Here is a 26780-nt window from a genome sequence, read left to right on the forward strand (position 1 = left end):
ATAAAGAACAAAACAACAAACCAAAGAAAAAAAAAAAGGAGATAGAAATCCAAAGGTAGACTTCTAAAAAAGATGTGTAGGCAATAACAAGAAAGCATATATTCCAAATGGCAACTTCAACATGGCAGTCCATGTTCCTTCAGTACAGAACACATGATATCCATCTGAATGAAAAATACAGCTACAGCTCAGCTCGTCAAATTTTTGTTCAGGAATGAGATATCCATTCAGCTGCACTTGTGTATAAACAAAAGTGGAAACAAACATCCTACAGTATTCAGACATTGTAATTCATAAGAGGGGTAGACATACATTTGTGGCAAGAAAAAAGGAGGCCATAACCAACCCAACCAAACAAATGCTGCTTTACAGCTACAGTACCTGTCTGTTTGATATGATCCCCACTTCCATTACACATGGTGAAACAAAAATTGACAGTCCCTTATATTAAAGAACTGCCTGTGACCCCTTTTCCAGAATGATCAACGCTGAATAACTGCAGAGATCTCAGTATCTCACCGCCTTGCAGCTCACACTACAAACAGCAAAAAGAAAACCTGTTTGAGAACACAAGTGCCATTTTGCTGTCTTTTATATATAAGGAATTATGAATAGTGGGCACTGGAGGGGTGTTTGTGTGACTCTTACTATCCCTAATTTCAAAATCAGGGAGTCGTGATTGTTCAACTTATACTCCCTCATCAACCAAATTTAGAGTCAACAGCTTGAATAAAAACATGACAGTCAAGGCCAATCTGCACCATGTGGGACATACGCCAGCAGATAAATAGAAATGACTAAAGTAAGTATCTTCTCCCTCATGAGAATCAAAATCACACTTTTTCATGAAAATAGAAAATAAAAAAAAATAAAAAATCACACTACAGATGTCAGCCTTGGAGTCTCCATACACATCAAACTTTTCATGTCCAAAATGATAATAAGAAAACTTTTTAAACGGCAAATGGAAATCTTTAACGACACCTACCAAACTCTGGCCTTTGGTTCAAATCTCCTGGCCAGCAAACAAATGGAGTGACCTGTTTTGATTTTACACCTGTAACGAAACTCATGCAGGTAGAATTCAGAATACTAATACCCATTTTCTTTAGTGTGAAAAAAGAGGGAAAGAACTAAACAGCTAAAGAAAAAATAAGTTATAACCCCCACCACCCCCGTGAATTTCAGAAGCTGATTTACTAATTGAAAGACATGGATTCCAGCAGTTTGTTTCAGAGACAAAGAAAACTGAGCATTGAGTGAACAAGTTTTCCTCGTTCAACCTAACAAGCCTCATTAAAAGGAGAAAAAAAAAATACTCACCTACACAGGTGCAGTAAAGACAGCAGTGCGCACCATGTGAGGTCTACAGTACAAGACTCGACTAGCAGTTATTTTGAACAATAAAAGAGTCATTTTTATCAAAATGAAAAGTGCCTAGTATCTCGTAAAGAAAATTACGCGAATACTTTTTAAATGGATAAAGAAAAAAGCAACAAACACAGTGGAGTCCTCTTAACACAAAATCTGAAGGGCTGCTGGATCAATGTCGCTGCGGTTTCAGTTTGGAATGGCCGCTCCAATGGAAAAAAAAAGATTTTTTTCTTTCAGTTAAAAGACACTGTTTTCAGATTAACAGTGTACAATTTTAGTGGATTCCACTGAACATTTAGAGAGTATATAAACCTGCATAATTCCTACTGTGAACACTGACCCCAAAACGACATTCATAAATGTGTAACATTACTTATGTAATGGAAGAAAGCCTCCAAGAAATGCCCCCCCCCTCCCCCACAAAACAAAATACAAATACACAGAAACCACCATAAAATGTGTTATGCTTCATTAAAATATGCATCCGTTTCAAAGATATATGCAGACATCAAGAAATCATAATTGGTCGATGGAACATGGAAACATTTCTGCTGTCAATAGGGAATACTGTTTATTTTTCTTTCTCATTCATCCTTCCATTCCAGTGGCAAGAACAGGGGAAGAAGCACCATTATAAGCAATGGAAAGCTCATTATCCGCCAAGTAGCTCTTGATGAGTGGGCAGAATGCTGAGCCTTGACTTTGCTTGAAGACAAACTGATTTGGCATGACAGGAGCACACAGCATTGGCTCTTTGATTTGTGGCCACCTGTAGATTGAAGGGACAATTCTGTGTAAATTAACAGGCCAAAGAGAGAGAGGGAGAGAGAAAAATCAAATACATGCATTATGAAACACACACCAATATTGTGCTTCCACCAGCGGGAGTTGAAAAGTTAGGAAAATTCTGCTGGGGGGTCCGGGGGCCGCACAAGCCCCCTGAAGGGTCCAGGGACAGAGCCCCAGTGGGGGTTCAGCCCCTGAAGAATTTGAAATTTAGTGCTTTTAGAGGTTTCAAAACAGAATTTGGGAGCCTGTTTGAAGAGACTGCCAACAAACCATAAAACCTATTTTTTCACCAAGATTTCAATTGAAATTTAGTGCTTATAGAGGGTTGAAAACGGCCTGTCTTGTTTGATTTCTCAACCTATAAATCTTTCCATTGCTGATTGCTGGCAAGGTTTAACACTTTGCAGTCACACAGCCAGCAGTACAGAATACCCCATTTGGTCACCCAGCCAGGAGAGTGACCGCAACCGACTTCTTGGACCTGGTGCAGAAACAATAATAGAAAACATTTGTACAGCGCAATTCCCCGCTCAACAGCAGGCTCTATGCGCTTCACAATCTATACTATTACCCCAGCAGACCGCAGAGCATTCTGAAACAACCTCAACTTCCTAGGAAGCATACAGTGAAAGCGGCCATTTATACGCGCTAAAACACTAACGCACTCTCAACAAGACCTTTCGCGGTCTATGGCCAGGTACCCAATCCCACCTGGGCGAAGTGAGGAAAATTCGTGTAAAGTGCCTTTCCCAAGGACACAATGCTGGGCCTGCGGCTCGAACCCCCGAACCCACAACTTCACGATTATGAGTCCGGTAGTCTACCTAACCACAAGGCCACCGACGCCACAATGCGCCAGGTGACCGGAACGGATAATTTTCAGAGGTGCATTTTTGCGCCAAGTGACCGCAAAGTGTTAAAAGCAGGTTCCCTGTGCCACTGCTAAGTCACTATAATTTCTAATTCAATTAATTTGTCATCGCACCACTGACAGGCGGTAAACCGGGGAATAATGAATAGAAATTTAGACATGTATCTTGGAGACAGAGTAGAGCTACCCAGCGCATACCCTAATTTTCCTCCATTTTCACATTTGAATGCCGAATCTCACACACAATCAAGGAACACCACGTCGAATCATTCTTGATTTTAGTAAGTTTTAGCATAAATTTCTTTCACCGTAGCCCTTATCACGCTTCCGTCGTAGAACCATCGCACTTACATTTTCTCTGAACCAAGACAAAATTGCAAAAAAAGTTTCTTTCTGACAGTGATTTTCTGCCTAAAATCACAAGTCAATTTACTTGACCAACACGCAGATTTTCCAGCTGCGGCAATAATCTGAAGATAGACAGAATGAATGACAGAAAGGAGGAAATTAACACAAAAAGTTCGTTGTGGCTAGCCAGATTTTGACCAATTCGCAGGTAAAAATGGGTTACTGACCAATCCGCAATGAATGCATTGCCGGATAATGGCCGATTGCGGGAAATGCGCAATCTGGCAGGTTTCTTTAACTTATAGCCGAGACAGACACAGTAAATATCCGCATTTTATACATGATGATACGAAGGTGAGTATGGATCCTTTACCATGGAACTTCAGTAGCCCTACGCTATCGCACTTTTTATCGGATGAAGTTGATAATGATCGGGGAGCAAGTACGGAACTGTCTGAAAGTATGGATTTCCGTAAAAATACGGAAGAATGGAAGCACCGAATAATATATATCTGACAATTCACTGAGAGTGTTTTTTTTTAAAATTCAGCACTCTTACCTGAAAAAGTTCATAAAGAAAAGATGGATGAAAATAAAGCCGAGGTATTCAAAACTCAAGATGGCAGTTGTACGGTACAGAAAATTTAACTAATGTTACTCTTTCGTTTAGAAAAGCCATCGAAACATCATATCAGGAACTTTTGAAATGAAGTTTGAAACAATCTCTGCATGTGTTTCAGTTTGAAGCACTGTTCTCCAAAAACAGTCTAGCGTGCATAAAATAGCAAACAGATTTTCAGGTCCCAAATTTTTCTCAAACAAGACTTGATGACCACCAAAAACGCATTAACAAAAAACCCAAAAACTGCTTCACATACAACAAAATCATTTGGTAGAAACACGAAAGAACCATAAAGACAGGCAGTTACATTTATTGCAGAAAAAAGGAAACTACATTAGAACTATCAGCTTAACAAAAGACCATCTGCATGGCCGCGGTCATACTCATCGACCTCCCATGATCTGACAAAAAGAAAATGTTGCTCACACAAGATCTTCCTCTTGATTTCTGAGTTCTCGAAGGGTATGGAATCTTTGATCTGAGACATGGTCTCTGAGATAACCTCAAATAAAAAAAGGAAAAGTGAGTCTAAATCCAGATGTGAGGTACCACTGGGTGCTGTATTAAGCTACTGATGACACTACCTCCAAAATGTCCCTTTAGCCAGTATAAGAAAAGTTCTGCAGTAAGAGCGGCTGCCCCATCCTACATCAACCATTGTGATCTCTTGTCTCATAACCACAGAACTGCCCCATGGGTCATCAAAATTGATTTAACACATTAAAAAAATGATCTGCAGCGACTGCGTTTGTGTGTGTAGCTCCATATTCATCGCAGTACCAAAATGGCCTTTTGAAACCTTGAAAGCTGAAAGCTACTAACACTTTTGCTTTTTTAACAAGCTAGTCTCTCTCATTCACATAATCTGGTATTTCTGCTGCCCAGTGTACATAATTCCTATAAACTTATTTTCTAATAACGTAGAAAAGAGCCTCATCACTTAACCAAACAGACCTTAGAAAATTTTACTGTGTATCACTGGTCTTAAGAACCACACACACAATGTTTTCACTCCAAAACATTGTTTGTGGCTATTCCTTAATGAAGAGAACTGACAGACACCCACTCACTTTGAATTGTTCGTACCTCCTTTGAACAGCTCTTTTAGAAGGCGCACTAGATTTAAATCTGAAATCAAGTCCTTACTCCTTGCAATAATGGTAACAGGCTTTAACCTTTTTTGCAGACTTGAATTCAGTCCAATGGAAAAGGCCTTTTCTGGGTTACTTCACGACATGGCTGATACAAAGTGCTCGTCTGAACAGTTTAAATTTATACACAGATTATGGCGTCCTTTCATATCAGGAAGAGAATCTTGCAAAACTGGGGAAGTTATTGTTAGTTTTTTCTTCATCATTGAGTAAGAGACAGTGGGTACACGTACATGTGTATATTCTTTGTATTTAAAATATGTACACAGCGAAATTTGTACATAATGAAAAGATTTCCACAATGTGCATGCTAGATCGTCATACAAAAAGAGGAAAAGAAAAGGTGGCCAAAAAATGAGAAAACCACTGACATAGTCAAGGTTACTAGTAACCATGCTGAACATTCAGATTTTAAAAAAAAAAGAAGGAAGTGCACAACTGATGATATGCTGAATGACCCACATGGTCCAAAACTTATGCATATTAAATAATCAAAAATGCCTCTGCAGACTAACCTAGATTCCTCAACTGCAGTGACTTTCTCACAGCCATCTGGCGGCTCTCGCACGAAAGGGCACGACTTTTCCAGCTTAGGGCTGCATAAGTGGGCTGTGGGCTCTGGGGAGGACTCCACTTCACCTGTGAAAACATGCAAATTACCAATAACCATTTAGGTAAATTGAACAAGCCACATTTCTGATGGGGGAACAAGAAATAACTTCATTAAAAGCCACCAGTAACAATACAAAGCGCCTCTCACTAATAAAACAATTATAATCAAAAAGAAGAAAAAAGAAAAAGAAAACAACTGATCTCAAGCTGCATCTCTGACTAAATGCAAAACTGGGAAGAGGGAAACAACATTCAGGGTGTCCAGCAATATTTCCTGAAAAAATTTACTACCTGGAAAAAAATTTTACTACCCAGCAAATCAAACCCCACACCAGCTCGAAAAAGGGAGTTAATTTGCGCCATCAATAACATATACATTATTATTACATAACATATGGAACGAAAAGAACACACAACAAAGTCCAGTCGACAAAATGGAGGATAGACAGACGATCGCAAGCTTGCTTGCAGCTAGATTTAGTTTTCGTAAGGTTTTTACGGCACTCGCAACTGCATAGGTGATATAAGCGACAAGGGGTGGATGTCAACAGAGAAGTCCAAACGGGGAATCAAGCTTCGACTATCAAGGCACCCCGGAAATAGTAGTTCACAAACGTGACAAACATACAAAAGAAGTAGAGGAAAATGACGATAGTAAAGAAGAGGACAGAAAAGGCAGCAGTTCCCCCTACGCTGGTCCAGCACAGTATGAGCATGACATTGATAAATCAGCCCATTTACAATTCTACTGTGCATAAGAACATGTTAATATCCTCCCTTTGGGAATGGCCTAAAGACGTTTCAGTCAGTAGCACTGCCCTGGTGGAGGTGGGAGGGGGTAGATTTATACCTAATGTGTACACACAGGGTGACTGCCAAACCGGCTTCTCCATTTTCCAGGGCCATGTTACACAACAACAACGCGTGCACACACACACACGTAATGACTTGAGTAAACCTATTCAGTGTGAGAGGTGTAAGAACTGTGAGAGGGCAAGAGGCAGTGACACTGAAAATCTGCCAGTCTTGAACAGAAAGCTACAATATTGTTCTAATTTACTCTCACCCAACAAATGAAACGCGAACACTTTATTTCAATAACACGGCTTACAAGGTATGAAGGATCCCGATTCCACACAAGGCCTGCACCAACGCGCGCTTTGCAGAGGGCTCTAAATCTAATCAAAATTCTGAAATTTGCTTACAGCTTTTGTCCTCTGGCGTTGCCTTCATCCGCTCCCCCCCCCCCCTCCGCCGAGTGTCTCTTTAAAAAAATCAATAATCCCTGCCCTACTCCGTAGTCCTATACTTCGCAACGCTCGACTTTTTAATGAACTTTGGCGACCCCAACAAACGCCGGTGCTCACCGATGCCGTACCTTGTAGTGCCTCGCGCGAAGGTTCACTGACCTGTCACGCTGGCAAACCCGACATCTAAAAATCGGACAAAGCTTGTATTTTCTTTTCACCCCCCACAAGTGACAGCACGGTGAAGAGTCCGAGTAATTATTAATTTTATTTGCACGGCGACAAAGCGGGTATACTGTACAACCTGCATATATTACAAATTTTGCGTTATCAGTTTATCTACGCCAAATTTCAGGATGGTAACGAAAGCGAAAGTAGATCTTAATTTTCCCGATCGAGCCTCGGTGTCACATACACTTTCACCTGCCGCCATAGCCGGCTTTTTGCGTGAAACGTACTCTCGAACGGGGAAAAGGTGAACGAATAATTATATCACAATCGCGATTGGCAAAAACGGAGTCATGTACCGCGGCTAGGGTTCACTGAAAAGTCTTGCTGGCTTCATCATCACTCAGTATGCAGGCTAATTTACGACCGTTTACCAAATTTTTACTACCTTCAAGGCAAATTTACTACCATTTACGACCTTTACGACCAGGGCGCAGAATTTACGACTTTTTTACGACTTTGCTGGACACCCTGAACATTCCTTGCAACAATGTTAACAATACAGCGACAAAAGACACAATTTCGATTTTAAAAATAGGGAGACAGAAGGTTTCCAGCTTAGCATAAAGTTTTTTTAAAGCGGCACACCAGCAAATTTCCTTATTTAAAAAATATTCCTTGATGGAACAGATCATGTTTTTCATGCTTTACTGCAAAGTATGAAAATATAAAATATGAGGCAGGTTAACTGAAACAAAGTTGTCCTTCCTACTACATATACCCTGTTATCAAGTCCTGTATTGTTAGGTACTGAATGCCGATATACAAGGGGCATACTGAAAGTTTTTTACCTGACCAAGAAGGAATAAAGGTAGAAAGCGGGAGAGAGGAAAATGTAAGAAAAGTCCCCAAAAAGGTGTAAGATTATATTTGAACAGCCCTAAACCATGCTGATCACACCTGCCCAACGTCAGCGAGAGTTTAAGGACCTGACTCATGTGTCAGGGGACAAACTGTTTGTCCTGCAACCTCCATGCATTTTTTTTTTTTTGGGTAGACATTCACATATAACTTTTGATTTTAATCTAAAAGAACTAATGTTGGTTACGTTAATAGCAATGAGCATACAAACAATGTATTTAAATAATTCCATGACATTTTTTGTAGCTATACATGCCTTGCAGCTTTTCTTCCAACTTTTGTTAATTTTTCTTGCAACTTTTGCTATTTTCAAATGCAACTTTCTCTGAGGACAGGATAGAAAAATGGTCTTCGGTGATCGTATATCCATTTTCAAAATAGTCTGTCATAATCACATCCTTCTTGGTTCCAAAAAACTGATCACATCACTTTTCCTCTTGACGGCTGCACCTTTGCCTTCTTCAGTGTTGGAGATGAGGGTGATATCCACTTCGTAGATGCAGATTTTGACTCAGGATCAGAGTGCTGGACTCATGTCTCATCCATGGTTACAAACCTTTCAAAAAATTTAGTTTCATGCTTTTCATACAGACCAAGCAATTCTTAACAATAATCCACATTTGCACTTTTTGAGGAGTCAACAAACGTGGGACCCATCTCGTAGAAACCTTGGTCATATTTCAAATATTCATTAAAGATTCCTTCAACCAATCCAATGCTAAGCCTAGTTTCTTTGCTCAAAAGTTCGACAGTCACCCGCCTATCAGACAACCCAAGTTTCTTGATTTTTCAACAGATTCTCCTCTGTTGTTGCTGTAAATGGGCGACCATCACAGCGGCCATCTTAAATGTCCACGAATCCGCATTTGAATTTTTTACACCAAAATTTCATAACAGCATAGGATGGGCAATCAGTTCCATATGCGGAATACATATTTGTAAAAATATCCTGTTGTAGCTTGCCTTGCAAGAACAAAAACTTCATTACTGCCCTGTACTCAATTTTCTTCATTTTTATGTTGAAACTAGAGAACAACATACCCCAATTCATTTACAGTGCGTTGGTGGTAAAACCAGTAATCGGGAATTCCCCAACATTGACATGCATTCTAGGAAGATGATCGTTGGCTTTCACTCCAAATTTCAGCTTTCTACCATTCATGGTCAGGTAAAAAACTTTTGGTATGCCCCTCGTATGCTGAAGCATGACAATTCTTAAATTTCAAAAACCAAACAAACTGAAGAAGTCTTACATCATCAGTGCTCAAAACACTAAAATGTGACTCAACAAAACTCCCCCAATCAACTTCAGTCACCTTTGCTGCTGGATTTACTCTCTGTGGACTCAGATCTGTTGCTGGAGTGACGGTGTATCTCAACACTGCCGGGGCGAGGGGGCGTGACCGCGGAGGCTGGACTTATGGAGGCTGGTCTGCTCAGGGTCACTACACTGTGGTCAATGTGACCCGAGGGCGTCTGCGTGTCAACACTCCTCGTGGAGCTGAGATGGCTCAGCTCAGGAACAGGTGCACGATGACCGTCAGGGATTTCCTGAAGGTGAACATATATAGCATTATTCACAAACAAGTGGAAGCAGTCAGACAAATTGGAAACTGTCAAGAGCCAACAACTCCACCGGGTGCTCTGGTGTGGTTCGCTCCTTCTTTCCTATCAAACATCTATCGTCATTATCTCCCCTTCTTCCTTTTTATGTTTGTTACTCTCTTGTAACACTTCTAATCTTCTGGCGCTCATATGACCGTATGCATTTGCGAGTGCCGTAAAACTTCTAATAAAACAACCTCCCAAAAGTATGTGAGTGCCAACCCACCATTATTTATATACCAACATGTCGTGTATTTCGAAATTTCTCATCTTTCTAGTTGTAACACAAACTGTTTCTCTATACGAACTGATGAAAATACATTCACATTTACCTTAAATACCAGGTCTGCTTCCTCTCCATCAGGAACCACTATGCTGACAGCTTTCACCGAGCTCACCAACCTCTCGATCTCCTGCAATGAGAGAAAAAGGAAACTGTAATAAAACAAATAATTAAGGGGAGACCTAGTCATGAAATTTTTGTTCGAAACGAATGACTTTTTTTCACTTTGATGTAACTGTGCAAGAAGTTCATAGTATATAAGATGTATTAAGCATGAATTTTTTTTTTTCTCTGAAAAATGGGTCTCTGTGGCGTCCATCTTGGATTTTCAAACCAGTTTCTCGGTGCAGAAGAATTTCTTAGAAAATATTGAAACTACAGTCTAAAATTTGGCACACAAGTGCAAACCTATATGGACTGCGGATCTATGTGGAGTCGACCTATTTCTACAAATAAAAAAGTGAGCCCAAAGTCAGTGGACCCCAGAGAGTCAGTTGACGAAACTTTGGGGTATATGTTACAAAAAATTTGAATATTTCCACAAGTGACCAATATTTCCCAATATCCTCACATAGATCTCCAGAATAGTTCTTAAAGTACTTATATGCCAAATTTGAAGCTTCTAGCTTCAGTAGTTTGTGAAAACTCCTAGCATCAAGGAGATCACATATGCCAAAAAGCAGATTTTGAGAAAAACAGAAAAAGGGAATTTTTAAAAGGATTTTTAGTTAGATATGCACATTTCAAAGGCCCTTTTAGGCCATTTAGGGTGTTTTTCAAACAGTTACGTCATTGTGAACCGATAGAACAGATGTCAAATCAAAGGATGTTTTTCCACAAAAAGCAAAAAATCAATATTTTGAAAATTTGTATTGTTATTCTCTGAGATCACCTACCCCGGTATACCCTTCAGCCGAACCCTTTTCACTCAAATATGAAGTTAAGGCCCCCTCTTGCACTTATTTACATGGTCATATAAATTCAAATGAAGGCTCTCCCTGTGACTGTCTGACTAGCCCTGCCCTAGACCTTTAGAATGAATAGATTCAGAAAACAACACAGCACAAGGCAGTCTAAAATGTGAGGGACAATATGCTCCAGCACCAAAAGAGGAAATACATAAAAAATCAGTTGCACTGAGTATTTACAAAATTATTGCCACCTCCCTCTGAGTCAGAGCCCCGAATGAAAAAGCAAAAGTTTAAAAGGCCACTTACTGTATTCAAACCCTCGACACTGTTTCTCTGGAACCTGTTCACATTTTGACGTGGTATGTGTCCCGCAGAAATCAAGATTGTCTTGGTCTGTGAGCAAAGAGCTGGAGGTGCTGTGAGAGACAGGGCAGAATGGTTTCCAGGAACAGGACTAGAGCGCTGCTTGCAGTCACCCTGCTTGCTGCCTTCTTTCGACTTCTGCAAGTGCTGCTTGAAAAACTGGAGCTGCACCAAGGGAACATAAAAGAACAAGACTTGTTTAAAAATGTGTCGAGAGTGACTGCTCAATAAACTATTAAAGGAATTCTGTGTAATCATATACCCGTATCAAAGTGAATATAAGGAAACAGAGACAGAAATAGTGAAACAGCATTTCACAAGAGACATATGTGAGGCAGTGTGGTGAAATCAGGCACTTGTCAAAATAATGAAATCAAAGAAATAGGCAATTTTCTTGTAATTATCATTTATTGGCTCAACACCTTTCATGTCCATTTAAAAACACCTTTTTGTGTGGATTTTATGGAAAAACATTGATTAAAGGCAAAAAAAAAAAAAAAGTAAATCTTCAGTCTCCAAGAACTCTCATGCTATGGAAGTAACTAAACTTTGGTGGCCATTTTCTCGCTAGTGTCACTTCTGAAACCAAGCATCCTTCAATCGCACATAATTCGTAATCTTAGATGGATATTTTCTCATCAAAAGAAAGGCAAATGAACAGGCTTTAAGATGATACCAATTACCTCTTACACCCAAAAATTGACGAGCGCCCGATTCCACCACGTCATGCTCCATACATCATTACTGACATGCCACAGACAGAGACATGAAAGAAATCATGATTAATATATCACCAGCTGAGAGCTAGGTGATTATGTCTAAATTCCTTGTCAGGAGGGAAAAAAAAGGAATTGAACAGCTTTAGTTTTTTAAATTTTAGTAAAGGTTTTACGGCTCTCGCAACTGCATTAGGTCATATGAGCGCCAAGGGGTGGATGTCAACAGAGAAGTCCTTACAGGGAATCAGACTTACTCTGCTCAGCTTCAGCAGCACAAAGTCTGCTTCGACTATCAAGGTACCCCGGAAATAGAGAGTCACAAGAGTGTGACAAACATACAAAAGAAGTAGAGGAAAATGACGATAGTAAGGATTAGGAAAGAAAAAGCAGCAGTTCCCAGTTGTAGTTCAGGCACAGTTATGAGCATGACATTGTTAGATCAGCCCATTTACAATTCTACTGTGCACTAGAACGATAAATGTCCCCCCTTTGGGAATGACCTAAAGACACTTCAGTCAGTGGCACTGCCCCGTGGTGTGTATTGAACAGCTACAGGCAAACCAAACATGCTTACACAGGGAACAATAGACATGATGTAAAGTTATGTGAATTTCACTATTTTACTATTTTCGGTATAATTACTGACTATGTCACTTCAGGTTTTCAGCTAAAAATATTAATTTTTCATTACTGGAAACATTACTGAACAGGGCAAAGATTAGTGCTCAAGACGTACACATTCTAGAGTAAACAGAAGCAAAGCTATTAATAAAAACTGCAATATCAAACAGTACAGGCTTGGTGCTCATATGACCTAATGCAGTTGCGAGCGCCGTAAAACCCTCTACTATAATAAAAATAAACAGTAAAGGAAAATATAGAGTAAAAGGCATTCACTTTACTTAACTCTTTTCCTACCAGGCCAAAATCCACCACTGCCCAGGGCTTTTCCCTGACCTATTTTTATGCCCTTACCCCACCAAAGGAAAATGTCAAAACATCCAACTAAACACACACAGTATGGCCCTTCAAACTGAAGGTTAAAAAATAACCTATCAGATACAATATTGAACATTTATTATTCCAGTTATATTAGTTTATGGTTTCTAAAAGTGATCATGCAATATCGAAGGTGTCATATGAAATCAACAATTTTCCAGTTAGTTCAGTTTTAATAAGTGTTTTACGGCACTTGGAACACAATAAGGTCATATAAGTTTAGAGGGGTTCCAGGAGAGTAACCAAAAAACAAAACAAAAAAAGTAGGGGAGAAAAAGACAATATAGATGTTTGATAGGAAAGAAGATGCAAACCACACAAGAGCACCCACCAACCTACAACAACAATTTTCCAGCTTTTAAAAGTCATATCTAAAAAAGATCAACAACAGCATCATTCAAATTTCCCAGGTACATTGCCTCAAGTAAAGCAAAGAAGTGTTGAAAGTTATGTATGTGAAAATATGAGACATACACCTAAGTGAGGGGACCACTTTTTTTTTCATTTTTATGTTTTGAAGGGGACAGAAAAAAGCGTTGAAATGACAAAAAATCGTCTCTCAGTGCTACGTTTTCTTTTATATCCGGCTAACAGGAAGTTTATTCTATTATTTCTAAAACGTGGATCGGCCGAGAATTTAGTTTCTTTTCATTCCTGGATTGGAATAGATAGCGAGCCACTCGAGCCGTATTGTACGGCTCTCGGTCCAGCGAGGCCACATCCGCAAAATGCGGCTCGCAGTAGAAAAAGGGTTAAGGGGGTGAGAGGTCTTTTGTTTTGTTTAAGTAAGAGTTTTACGTTGCTCCCAACTGCATAAGGTCATATGAGTGCACGAAAAAAAAGTTGGTTCTATTCGCAACAGTTCACTGCACAGCCCGATTCTAGCCAACACCTCTACTAAAATATATAAAAAATTTGGTGTAAATAAATTTTTAATTTAAAATAACGTTCTAAATAACATTAAAAATTTTAAACCATGTAATTTAATCTATAATTTTCCATATTGTCAGAATTCTGTTGGGATCAACGACGGAAAACAGGTCTTACAATTTTTAACATCTAAAATATTTCCTTCAGGTCTCTCTGAAGTCTAGACATTCTGTTAAAATATGTCTAATGGTAAAATCTGTGTGTCGCATCCGACACAAAACGACTTCTCTTCTCCCTGAAGGAGGTATTTGTGAGTCAGGGACGTGTGTCCAATGAGTAATGGGTATAGCATGACATTAAATTTGAATTTCAGGATGCAAAAAAGTGTTGACCCTCTCCCCAATCCAATCTGATATAAAAAAAACCCATTCATCCTGTCACACACACACACACAAAAGACAAAAATACCAAGACTTTGCACGGACAGCACAATTCAGACATAATAGACCCAAAAACTATATTTTTTACCCATCTCAACTGACCCCCCCCCCCCCCCCCCCAATGTCATTATTCTAAATGTTGCTACAGCAACAGCCCCCTCCCGTACTCGAATACAGGACAATTTTGACAAAATCCCTATTTTTCAATTGGCCTTTAAACATAACAAAGTCTCAAACCCAGCTACGGCCTACTAGTCTACTCTATAACGAAAATTATCAAAACAATGTGGGAAAAGTAGAAAGAAATTCTGAACAAAATAAAATCCTTACCTTCAGCTGGTCACCTTGGCCAAATGATGCAGATCTTTTGTGCCCTTTCTTCTTCTTTTCAATTTTATTTTCCCAGTCATCCATTGTCTTTGCAAGGAAACAGAAAAAAAATAAACACTTAATCCAAGCAGTAAATATAAGGTGCATACTGTAGAATAATTAACTCCAAACATCCCACACATTCCTGATGAAACTAGTGCTGCTGTGTGGAGCTGAGAAGTGGAGAACTAATCAACCATAAACACAAAGAGAATCCAGACATTCATTAACCCGTCCCTTGTTTCAGAAGGACACTCTCAATGTACACTGACAAGACGCCATCAGCAATAAAAACTCTGACAGAAAACACACAAGTGAGCAGAAGACACAGGGACGAGGGGGCACATGTGGAGACAGCTGGAGAAACTGGCACAGGATTGGGATTTGTAGAGAGCTTTTGTCGAAGGCCTACGTCCCTAAGGTAAGTACCCCAAACATTCCTTGTCTTACAGATCAGACACATCATCGCAGTCGATAGAAGAATCACTACAAGACAAAAAATGTAGAGTAAAATGTAAACTTGATGCATCTTCACATTTTGACCAATGAAACAATCAATGACAGACCAAACCTGAGATCTGAAAAAAACTGGCAACAAAAACCATAGCATACATTTTTCCAAAAAAGAAAGCCTGCCTAGATTCAAAAGCTTTATAAATAAGTGCAAAACAAATAGCTGTCACAAAATGGCTCCTCTTGCTGAAAACTATACATAAAATGTCTTTAAAATTTATTATATATAAATCATTAAGTTCATCCTCCTATCCATATCACTCCACTACAAAAAAACAACAAAAAACAACCAAAAAAACAAAAAAACCCAGAAAAAAAGAAAGCCACGGTTCATTTCCAATAAATAGACATTTGTTATAAAAGGAGCAGCTTACCTGAGTGGACTTGTCACACATGAAGACCCCTGCAGACTGGTAGTGATGATAGTTGTAAATTATATCCTTTGGCCACTGCCCAGTAAGGTATGAAGGTACTACAGTATCCACTGAGCTGGGTCTCCATTTCCCTAATCCCGAACTGTGCTTGGAATTTTTTCCTTTTTCTTAAAAAAAAGAAAAGAAAAAGAAAATATAAATGAAGAAGATTGCTGCGCTGAGGGGCAGACATATTCATAAAAAGCAGAGTAGCAAAAAATACCAAAATTTAAACAATTCATTAGGATGAGCACTATCAATCAACAAGGAGTACAGCATATTGTAAACAAATCATTTATCCACAATGATCAGAAAGTACAGTTGAACCTGCCTTAACGGAAACCAGTCTTAACGGAATCTCCCCGCTTCCCCCATGATATATTCCTCTTTAATAACCAGTATAAAACGGAAACCTGTCCAACACTGAAACAGAAAGGAAAATCCGCTTCTTTCCGAGGGTTTTACCAGTCTAAGACAGAAAATTATGCTTTGCCCGAAGAGCCCTGATTTGATACAAAAGTCGCAAGTGCAAGTTTGGTTCCGCTGGCTCTCTAAACTTAACGCCATGCCACCGGGCGAGGAAAGGGAGTTGGGGTGCAATTTGGGGGGTAGATTTAACCTCATCTATGTGAGCCCTGAGCGATGCAGATGGTCAGGGTAGTGTGAGTGTGAAATCTCACGACTACCATTGAAAGTGCTCAAGTAGTGAGCCTCAACAGAAACTTTCCTGAGTAGCAAGAAGCCAGAGTGTGAAATTAGTTTGACCAATGCCTGCCGCCCTGATCGTACGGCCAGCCGAGAAAAGAATTCCTCAAACCGTAGTTACATGGCAGTGAGGGGTGGCATTGGTAGATTGTGCTTGTTACACCGATGGGTGGGGCTAAAGGTGGAAGCAAATGAGATGTTCAAACATTTCTGTTTTTAATAGGTCAAACAGTGGTCCTATGAAATGCAAGCACCGGTGGTAATTGGAAAAGTAAGACTGACGCATGCCATTATCAGAGAGGATCGCAGTTTAAAGGTATGAAGTTTCGACCACTGCTTGCTGACCGGATATAAGCGATCCTTGATCTTAACGGTGGGGCCTTTGACCCCCCGCCCCCTCCCCCTAAATTCCCCTGTCCCAGATGGAATTTTTTTCTGGCTCCCTTGCGATTCCGTCTAACACAGGTTCGGTACACCAGAGCTAACCAGTATTGGAATTTTATTTGAAGCAGGGGGTTCCTCGCCGAGCACTTTATTTACGCCCTGGTCACGGCTACGGGGGGTCAGTTCCATGCCCCTGCTTTGGCTGGGCTGACTTAATTTTGGGTACTTTTGAACTTAAAGTTTCATGTGTGTCCTTGTAATTATGGCATGGTCATTATCATTTCATGCCCCTGTAGCGTGAATTTCTGCTTTTGAGACTTAAAAAAAAAGCATAAAAAAGTCCCTAATGCTAAATAAATTGTGATTTGTTTGGACAAGTGTGTATGAAAAAAATAATCAATTAAAAACAACAACAAACAAAAAAACCCACGGCTTGCTGCAAGCACCAACCCTAAGACAGATCATTTAAAGCAACAAATTCCATTTTATTTTCTTGCTTTTTCAATGACAATCCTTCGAACTAATCAGGGATGGTTGGTCCATAGAGCATGGTCGTGCAGTGCCACCTAAACTTTTTTCATGTTCTCTTCTGTATGTAAAGCACTCACAAACAGAAAATAAAAGAAGCTCACAACAAGCACTAGCCAAATCTTTTATCAATACAAGGTCCTCGCTGGCGCCTTAACAGCCATTATCGTGCCTATGCTCTGTGAAACATCTACTATGCCTTGCGTAAGTCCACGCCCTTTAACTAAACATAATTAGATCATTTAGCAGTGCACGACCTCAGTGCTTTCTTGTCCTATCTCCATTTTTAATAACAGTGAAAACAGTTCATAATAAAGAGTGAGCTTAAGAAGAAGCCACATTTTCAAGGTAAAAAAAAAAAATGGAGCTAGGACAAGAAAGAACTAAGGTCACGAGTGGTAGTCGGACCTATAAATTGCTCGTTGGGTTAACTCAAGCGATGACGACACTCGTACCGAGTTTGGCGGTACATTAAAATTAATATATCACTAAGACAGTACACCTCAAACGTGCTCTTTTCTAAACAAAGCCCACAGTAAGCAATCTAAATAAAATAAACATAATCTCAGACTGTACACTAGCCTATATATATATCAGAGGTGACAGCACCAGAAGCGCCAACAACCCTCAATCACAAACATAACGGCCATAATGTGACAACAAGGTAGATGGAAAGCTGCGAAGAAGCGACATGTGCAACTATACGTGACGCTGGAGAATAGCCACTTGCTTTAATTTTATTTTTATCTGCAGCTAGATCTAGATCTATATAATTTTGTTGGGAAATGCAATTATTATCATTTTATCATTGTCATGGGTCTCAACTCAAAATTTTTTTAAAGGAGGGACTTTTTTCGTGTGATCATGACAGAAGACCATTTTCGCAAGACACCCCATTATAATCACGAAGTGATTATTTCTCCGAACGCTCGGAATAATAAACTTGACAGTGGGCCTCAGGTAAGTACAGTAATTGGTGTCCACCTAACAGCAACCCCCTTGGGAAGCAGAACTCTATTTCTCCTAACGGTTTCCGTTCTCGAGTTTTCTTGGTTATTTGCGAGAGTTTGGCGTCATCTTTCATTCAGCGAGGACTGGAAAGAAGCATTTTTTTGGTATCGAATTCAATTTCTAGAGCTCTATTAGAAATTTTTAGTTGACTGAATATTCCGATACTTCAATAGTAGTTGGGGCAACGTTCCCGGACTATACTTCATTTGAAAATGCATTCAAAAGGTACTGCGAGAAAACAAGACTGCTCGACTTTAGAAGTAGGCTAACCTATAATTTGCATTTAGTCACCTCTTAAGCAAAAATTAAATCACCCCCCCCCCCCCGTTCACACATCACCCACACACGCACCCACACACACAAACACGGGCCGCTCCATTGGCAAATAACCAAAAAATCTCGAGAACAGAAACCATTCGGCGTTCGGAGAAATAGAGTTCAAGATTATTTTTCCGAGCCTTTGGAGAAGGGAGTATACAGACCCGGTAACCGGGAAAGAGTCGCAAAGTATACAGACCCGCTAGAGGAAATCTTTTGTGATTTCGGAAAGTTTCAGCATCCTCTTGGCTCAGGGTAGACCAAGGAGGTTACAGTAAGCGCCTTGGTCTAGATCTAGACAGACAGACATAAATCATAGAACCAGTTTCGAGGCCTAGATCTAAATGAAGATTGCAAATGTCTTTTCGTTTTTCCTCCGTTTTGGAGTTGGAGGAATCTTTAAAAAGACAATTTGAAGAACGGAGTGTCTACATACACGGTAACCGGGCGCGTAGCATCAGGGTCTACATACACGGTAACCGGGCACGTAGTCTCAGGGTCTACATACACGGTAACCGGAAGGTTCAAGAGATAGTTCACTCAGCCAAAAAGAGTGTCACTATTATTGGTTTTCACACAAGTAGGGTAGATTCTAACTCTGTTCGCAAAGTTGGCGCTTTTTCGAAGAGGGCGCACGAGGGTCAACCGCTCTATAGTCCAGCATGATACCCACTAAATTTCATAACAGAGCGTCTCGTAAGCCTTTATTTTCGCTTTCGTTACCACCCAGAAATTGGTCAGTAATTGTCTGATAACGCAAAAATTATTGTAACATGCAGGTTCGGCATTACAAACGTGGTGTCGCCATGAAAGTAAATCAATATTTGTCATTGTGTCACTTATAGGGGCAACATGAAGAAAAGAAAGTTATACAAGCGTCTTGTCGGGCTCGCCATTGTGGCCGGTCAATGAACCTGCGCGCGTTCTGAGCACTGCGAAGTACAGGACTCAGGAATGGGGATGGGGAGATTTTTTTTTTTTTTTAGAGACGCACTCGGGGATAGGGGGAGGGCTGGACGCAACACCAGTGGACAAAAAAACAACAACTGAAACTGGAAGCAAATATGTTTAGAATTTTGATAACTACTACAGCTCTCTGCTACGTAAAGTGTGCGTGGGTGCCTTGTGTGAAAACGGCCTAAATGTTCGCGTTTCATTGGATTGGTGGCAGTATATTTTAGCTTTCTGTACAAGATTCGCAGATTTTCAGTATCACTGCATCTTGCCTTCCCACAGTTCTTACACCTCTCACACTGAATAGGTCTACTTGGGCTATTCTACTGTACTTTGAGTTAGAGCATTAATTTTTGTCTTTCACGTTTATTATATATAGGCCTATATATATGATATGAATCATGACAGTCGATATTCTGGTTCTAGGCTCAAAGCAAGATTCATTTTTATATATAGTATATATATACAGGCGAATATGATGAAGGGAAAATATTAATAAGTCGCACAAGACCCCAGGTGCCACCACTTTCTGTACGTAATCAAGATTGTAAATTTGGTGCGTGACTCTTACTTGAAATTATCTCCCAAACCCTCAAATTGGTGTGAAATAACCTTGCTTTGATAAATTGATGGTTTTCATTTCAGCATTCTAGGGTTCAACAGTATAATAATAATGGGTGTTTCGCGAAAATGGGCTTCTGTGGCGATCACCTGGAAAGTTCCTCCTTTATTAGAATTCTCAGTTGAGACCCATGTGATTTAAATAAGATGATATTGGTTTTCAAAATGCTATGATGTACACCCTTTGGTGCAGAAAAGCAAGCATTAGACCAAATACTATAGCTTTTGGGTGTTGACCAGAGCTAAAGATGTACTCTTCCATGTTTGATTTTGACTGTCTTCTCTAGTTTTAATATGTCCTGGGTCATTCATTTTTTATTTGCTCTTTTAGCTTTCATATATATTGTTTTATCCAATGTGTATGTTGTGTGATTTGTGTGTGCTTAGAGACAGAGAGAATATCGTTGTGAGGCTATGGAGATTTTTGTTTATAATGTAACTACATGTACAAAGTCATAGTCAAGTCTACTTCTGACAAACTCAACCGATAAAGCTATCTTCATTCGATTTATCCAATGTTTATGTTGTGTGATTTGTGTGTGTGTAACATGCTAAGTATTAAATATATTTAGAGGCTATTCACACGTTTATATATACATGATGTGTGTGTGTGTGTGTGTGTCCCCCTCTCTCCCCTCTCTCTGTGTTAATGTATTTTTGTGTGTTATTGTAAGTGTGGTGTTTGTAAAGATAGTATTAATGGGTGGTTGGTGGGTGCTCTGGTGTGGTCTGCTCCTTCTCTCCTATTCAACATCTATCATCCTTATCTTTCTCTTCCTTCTTTTTGTGTTTGTTACTCTCTTGTAACACTAACACCTCTAATCTTCGGCACTTATAAACTTATTTGTTGCAAGTGCTAACTCTTTCGAAAACAAAAGATAGTTTTAGGTATGAACAGGGCGCTCTGGCGGCAAGCGTAAGTGTATGCGTGGTACCGAAGCTCGATCTACTTTCGCTTTCTTTACCACCCAGAAATTTGCTGGTAGCAGTCTGATTAACGCAACATTTGTAACATATGGGTTGTGCATTACAAACGCTGTGTCGCCAGGAAAATAAATCATTGTCCTGTGCTTTCACTTGCGGAAAAAAAAGGAAGTTATACAAGCGTCTTGTCGGGTTCGACATCGTGACCGGTCAGTGAACCTGTACTTTCGCATCACATTGTGAGTACCAGTGATCGCATGGGGTTACCAAAGTTCATTCAACATGTGCGCTGCGCGAAGTATAGGGCTCCGGAATAGGGGGATTATTGATTTTTTTAAAAGGTACAGTCGGGGGGAGGGGTGGGGTTGAAGGCAACATCGGATGACAAAAACTGAACTTGGAAGCAAATTTTAGTATTTAGAATTTTGATTATTACTAGAGCTTCCTTCTACGGAAAAGCATGCATTGGTGCAAGCCCTGTACGGAATTGGGATCCGTCATACTCATACCTAGTAAGCCGCGTTTTTAAACCAAAAGGTCCGCGTTTCATTAGATGGGTGATAGTCAAGGATCCCCTTGTTTCATTGTCCTTTGTTTTAAGAGAGGTATGACCTCACCAAGAGCATACTTTTTAATTCTCTCTCTTTCTCTCTCTTCCTTCCTCTCCCTCTCTCTGTTTTCTGAGTCTCGTTCTCTCTCTCTCTCTCGTGATAGTATTACATGTTTTGTAAACATCTATATATTTTAGCTTTCTGTTCCAGATTCGCAGATTTTCAGTGTCACTTCATTTTGCCCTCCCAAGTAGGAAAGATGACAGGGGGTAGATTGGGGTCATTTTTGGATTTACATTCCGCTCACAACATACAAAAAGCGGAGCGAAAAAGGAAAAAGGACAAGGTCATGAAGGGAGCAACGCAGTTACCGTGCACCTAGCCCCCCCCCCCCCGAAACAAAACACTCACCCCGTTACCGTGTTCGTAGATAATGAGAGGCGCCCAGTTGCCGATTACCGTGTACGTAGATATTGAGGCTACGTGCCCGGTCACCGTGTATGTGACATTGAGACCACGCCCGGTTGCCGGTTACCGTGTACGTAGATATTGAGGCTACGTGCCCGGTTACCGTGTGTGTGACATTGAGACTACACGGTGAAAAAGGAAAAAAAGTCAACGTCATGAAGGGAGCGAAGCAGTTATCATGCGTGCACATAGCTTTTGAAGCTCCCTTCCGCACCCCTCCCCCCGAAACTAAGTACACGGTTACCGTGTACGTAGATATTGAGGCTACGCGCACGGTTACCGTGTATGCGACATTGAGACTACACGGTGAAAATGGAAAAAATTAATGTCAACGTCAAGAAGGGAGCAAAGCAGTTACCATGTTCCTAGCTGAAGCCCCCCCCCCCCTCCCCCACGAAACTAAATACCCGCTTACCGTGTTCGTAGATAATGAGTGGCGCTCGGTTGCCGGTTACTGTGTACGTAGATATTGAGGCTACGCGCCCGGTTACCGTGTATGTGACATTGAGACTTCACGCCCGGTTGCCGGTTACCGCGTACATAGACACTGAGGCTACCGTACGTGCCCGGTCACCGTATACGTAGACACTGAGGCTACCGTACGTGCCCGGTTACCGTATACATAGACACTGAGGCTACGTGCCCGGTTACCGTGTACGTAGACACTCCAGATTATCCGTTTGAAGAAAAGAACAAGAATGTCATAAGTTCAATCGATCAGTCACCCTCTCTACTTCTGTCTCTAGACTCCCCTCTTTTTCTGCCTGCCCCTCTCTCTCTCTCAGACCGTGTATCGCTCGCCTTCTCTCTTTGTTTGGCTCTGTCTTACTTCCTCCCCCACTCCTCCCTCCCTTCTCTCCCCTCTCCTCCCCCCCCCCCCAACTTACTTTCCCACTCTATATCTTTCTCTACCCCCTCCTCTCTCTCTTACACGCACGCACACACACGCGCGCGCACACACTCTCTCTCTCTCTACCGGGTCTGGGCACTGAAACTTTCCGAAATCACAAAAGATTTCCCCTACCTGGTCTGTATACTTCGTGACTTTGTTCCCGGTTACCGGGTCTGTATACACTTCGTTCGGAGAAATAGAGCCGGCCTTATAGTTATTTAACCCTAGAATGCTGAAATAAAAACCACAATTTATCAAAGCAAAGTTATTTCATACCAATTCGAGGGTTTGGAAGATAATTTCAAGTAAAAGAGTAGCAAGTAGCGGTAGCGGAGTGTATAGCGGAAGAACTAGCAGTAGATCTAGCGGAAATCTGCTTTAGAAGCTTGAGAACCATGATTCGCTATTATAAACCTTACTAACTAAAGACACTTGCAAGCCACCTCAACTGCAATATGGGGAAAGATTGAAGAATACCGGACCAGCGGACTGACTTTGCCTCATGTCTCAACCTTAGGAATTTATGATTTTCCCGTTTTTAATATCTCTCAATCGAGAATCTCGGACCGGTAGATCTATTGATTAAAATTTGGAAGAGGCTAGCCGTACTTAATGACGGCTAGACTGGCAGTCTAGTAGTACGGCTAGACTCGCAGTACTTATTCTTAATATGATGGCTATACTGACCATTTACAAAAAAAATAGGCCTACTGAATTGTAAAAATAAATTTTTAGTGTGCAGTACCTAAAGCATTTGTATTTGAGACGGATCCAGGTGCCTTAATGGCAGTGTATGTATTTTAAACCTCCTGTTTTCTAATGTTAATAGGGCCTAAGATAAGTACTGCTAGACTTCTTGTCTAGCCGTACTTAAGTACGGGTAGACAGCTAGGCTAGCCGTACTTAAGGACGGCTAGACTGTCAGGCTAGCCGTACTTAATATTGATGGCTGAATTGTAAATGAAATTTTTAGTTTGCAATGCCAAAAGTATTTGTATTTCAGACAAAACCAAAGGCCACCTCTATTCTCACCCGGGGTGAGAATAGTGCAGGCGAGTCTTTTAGCTATTCTCACCCGGTGCTTGTTCACCGTTATAGCCTAGATCTAGGCCAACAAATTTTGCGTTCACCCTAAACCACAGAATTCTACACTGTGATAACATAAAAATTGTAGAATTCTGTGCCGTGAACAAACGTTCCATTACAACTGTAGTAGCCTACTAAAAGCGTACAATTTTGTCTGTGGGCAGTGGAGAGAGAGAGAGAGAGAAAGAGAGAGAGAGAGGAGTAGCTCGAGAACTTCCGGTCAAAACAAAATGGCGACCCGCGTAGTTCGGCTCGATTCGAAAAGTTAAATAGCCGTAGCATCTTTATAGACAACCAAATTAATTTACTTTTGTGTTTTAATATCATTTTTTAACTCTGTTTTGGTCAATTTGATCGTCCACACCGATAGACAGGATTTAGAAAGAGACAGAGAGAGAGAGAGAGGGGAGGAGTAGATCTTGCGAGAACTTCCGGGCAAAACAAAATGGCGACCCGCGTAGTTCGGCTCGATTCGAACAGTGAAATAGCCATAGAGCATCTTTGAAGACGATCAAATTAGCTTACTTTTGTGCAATAACGTAATTTTTTCTTGGCTTTTATCAATTTGATCATCCACACCGATAGACAGTATTCCAAAATGAGGAAAAGCAGGTCTTGTTTCGCACCGGGTGAGAATAGCCTACGCTGGCAAGTCTCACCCGGGGTGAGAGGTAGATCGTTTTTCTATTCTCACCCCAGATGAGAATAGCCACTTCCAAAACCAAAAGGTGCCTTACTGACTTGCAATGCATGTATTTGAACCTGAAAAATTACTAGATCTAGATCTAATGAGACCTCTGTGTACTTAACAGGCTTGAGTCCATTGGGCTAAACCTAGATCTAAGTACGGCTAGACTGGCAGTCTAGCCGTACTTAAGTAAGGGCTAGCCACTTCGTTAAAATTTTGTCCGCCTCACTTTCTCGCGCAATAATGTACAAGTGGTCCGGTATTCTTCAATCTTCCCAGCATTAATGCCACTAAAGTCATCCGAGAACTTTAGAATTAGCTAGAAGCATGCATGAAAATCAGTACCTTTGAGAGTATGACTATGAGTGTGCGCTTGAGTTTGTTGGTTCACGTTGGGGCTCAAGCTGAGAGGCTGCGAAGACCCAGGACTTTTCCTTTCAGGAGACAGTCGGTGATCAGGCGACTTTCGTGACCACAATTTATGACTGTCTCGGGGCGATGGCGAAGATGAAGCATTTTTAGACGAAGAATTCCCTTGTTTCAAAGAGAAAGCTTGAACGGCCTTGATTGGGCCTTGTTTGGTGGTCGATGGCGATCCATTTCGCCGCACGCGTTGTGCAGTCTGGTTCGACATCATCCAAGATAAAGACTCCACGGCAGATTTATAGTGCCTGTTTCGGAGCTACTGGACGAAACAAGTGCAAATTCAACCCACTGCAAAGAGAACTTAGATTTCAAGCCAATGAAATAAAAATGCCATAGGTAAACAGAAAACGTTCTTTATGTTTTCACAGTCACGGTCAAGAACTTGCAAAAATTTAGCACTTTTAGTCTGTCACGTGACAGAAACTTGCTGTATGATTGGTAGAGCTAGCATGGAAAAGGGCAGCATTTTTATCTACTGTTATGAAGATTTCCATTTCTTCGTTTGCAAGACTTTAACACTAATGCTGACTTTTGACAAAATAAAATATATAAAAAGGCCACTTTAAATCGAAAATGCAATTTCCATGCGTAAAAGTTTCAGTGACACAAATTTTTTTTATACCTGCCTCGAACAGCGTTCTGTGGAATGTATTTAATTGTACTGCTCTCCCCTTATCTTGGCCTTGGCAACCTGAGTATGCATGCGGGTGTATGTGAAAGCAAGAAGAAGTTAACCAACGTACGGACGGAGTTATACATCACCAAAGGAAATGTTGTCTCAACACACAATTTAGTGCCACTTTTCTACCTGAATTTTCTATCCGTATGGTGCACTTTAGCGGAATCTTTCTTAATAAATCTCAGTTCAAGGTTTTGATTACAATGTTTACCTTTTTAAAGAGCTGACCTAAGCGTACCTAACAACGAAAGAGGGAGCAACCATTGTAATTTCACAAACTTCCGCCTTATAACTTATACATAAACTGCTTGTTTTCATGTTCCCATTTTCTTTTGTTTTGAATCTTAACTGTTCTATTTAATTACATGCATTACACAATTGATATAAAGAAACAAGGTGCAAAACTGGCCTGCATACAGAGATTGTGAAACTTGATCGAAACACTTTCCAGAAAAAAAGAAATAACAAAAAAGACCCCCCCCCAAAAAAATAAATTTAAAGAGGCCTGTGTTGTACATGTAGTGGAGGTTTATTTAATGTACGTGTACTTTGCTTATTATAGTTTATTTATAGGTTTGTCTCAACAGATAGTTTCAAGCTCATTTTTTTTGCGACTAGATAACCCCTCTTTGATTTTGAAGAGATTGTCAACTTTAGCTGTCGTGGCCTCACACAGGGACCTCCAACAACTCATCGTATGTACGTGTGAAACTTATAAAAGCACTCAATCAGAGAGACTCCTACTTAATTGGAATGTCCCTTTTCTCTATTGCTGACCAAAGTCTATTGCCGATAAAAGTCCCTTCTATTTCCTTGATGAGACAAAAATAAAGATTCCCGGGCAAAATACAAAACTATGCCTTTTTTCACATCAACCACAACATTCTGATTTCAACGTAAAATGTAGCCCGCAAAATAACACACACTATAAGGGGGAAACGGCAATATATATATATA

The 26780-nt window shown here is 40.5% G+C and overlaps 1 protein-coding gene across 1 annotated transcript; it reads right to left on the bottom strand.

Moving 5' to 3' along the window:
- Positions 1-1605: 1605 nt before the first annotated feature.
- LOC101862034 (protein FAM117B) lies at positions 1606-25750 on the bottom strand. The gene is made up of 8 exons (XM_005098195.3): positions 25064-25750; positions 15550-15716; positions 14624-14710; positions 11209-11430; positions 10041-10121; positions 9420-9654; positions 5671-5794; positions 1606-2143 (listed from the first exon to the last, which is right to left on the bottom strand). The coding sequence occupies exons 1-8, from the start codon at positions 25353-25355 to the stop codon at positions 1963-1965; spliced, it is 1389 nt and encodes a 462-aa protein (XP_005098252.1). The 5' UTR covers positions 25356-25750; the 3' UTR covers positions 1606-1962.
- Between the last annotated feature and the right edge of the window lie 1030 nt (positions 25751-26780).

Source organism: Aplysia californica, unplaced genomic scaffold, assembly GCF_000002075.1.
Source record: "Aplysia californica isolate F4 #8 unplaced genomic scaffold, AplCal3.0 scaffold00175, whole genome shotgun sequence".
NCBI lineage: Eukaryota > Metazoa > Mollusca > Gastropoda > Aplysiida > Aplysiidae > Aplysia > Aplysia californica.

What these genes read in the sequence shown, in the direction of transcription:
- LOC101862034 (XM_005098195.3), bottom strand. Translation starts at nt 25,355, where the DNA reads ATGATGTCGAACCAGACTGCACAACGCGTGCGGCGAAATGGATCGCCA. An exon ending in AAGCAGACCTGGTATTTAAG is followed by an intron (nt 9,655 to 10,040) that starts GTAAATGTGAAT and finishes GTTCACCTTCAG; the next exon opens with GAAATCCCTGACGGTCATCG. An exon ending in GAGTAAATCCAGCAGCAAAG is followed by an intron (nt 5,795 to 9,419) that starts GTGACTGAAGTT and finishes ATGTTTTCACAG; the next exon opens with GTGAAGTGGAGTCCTCCCCA.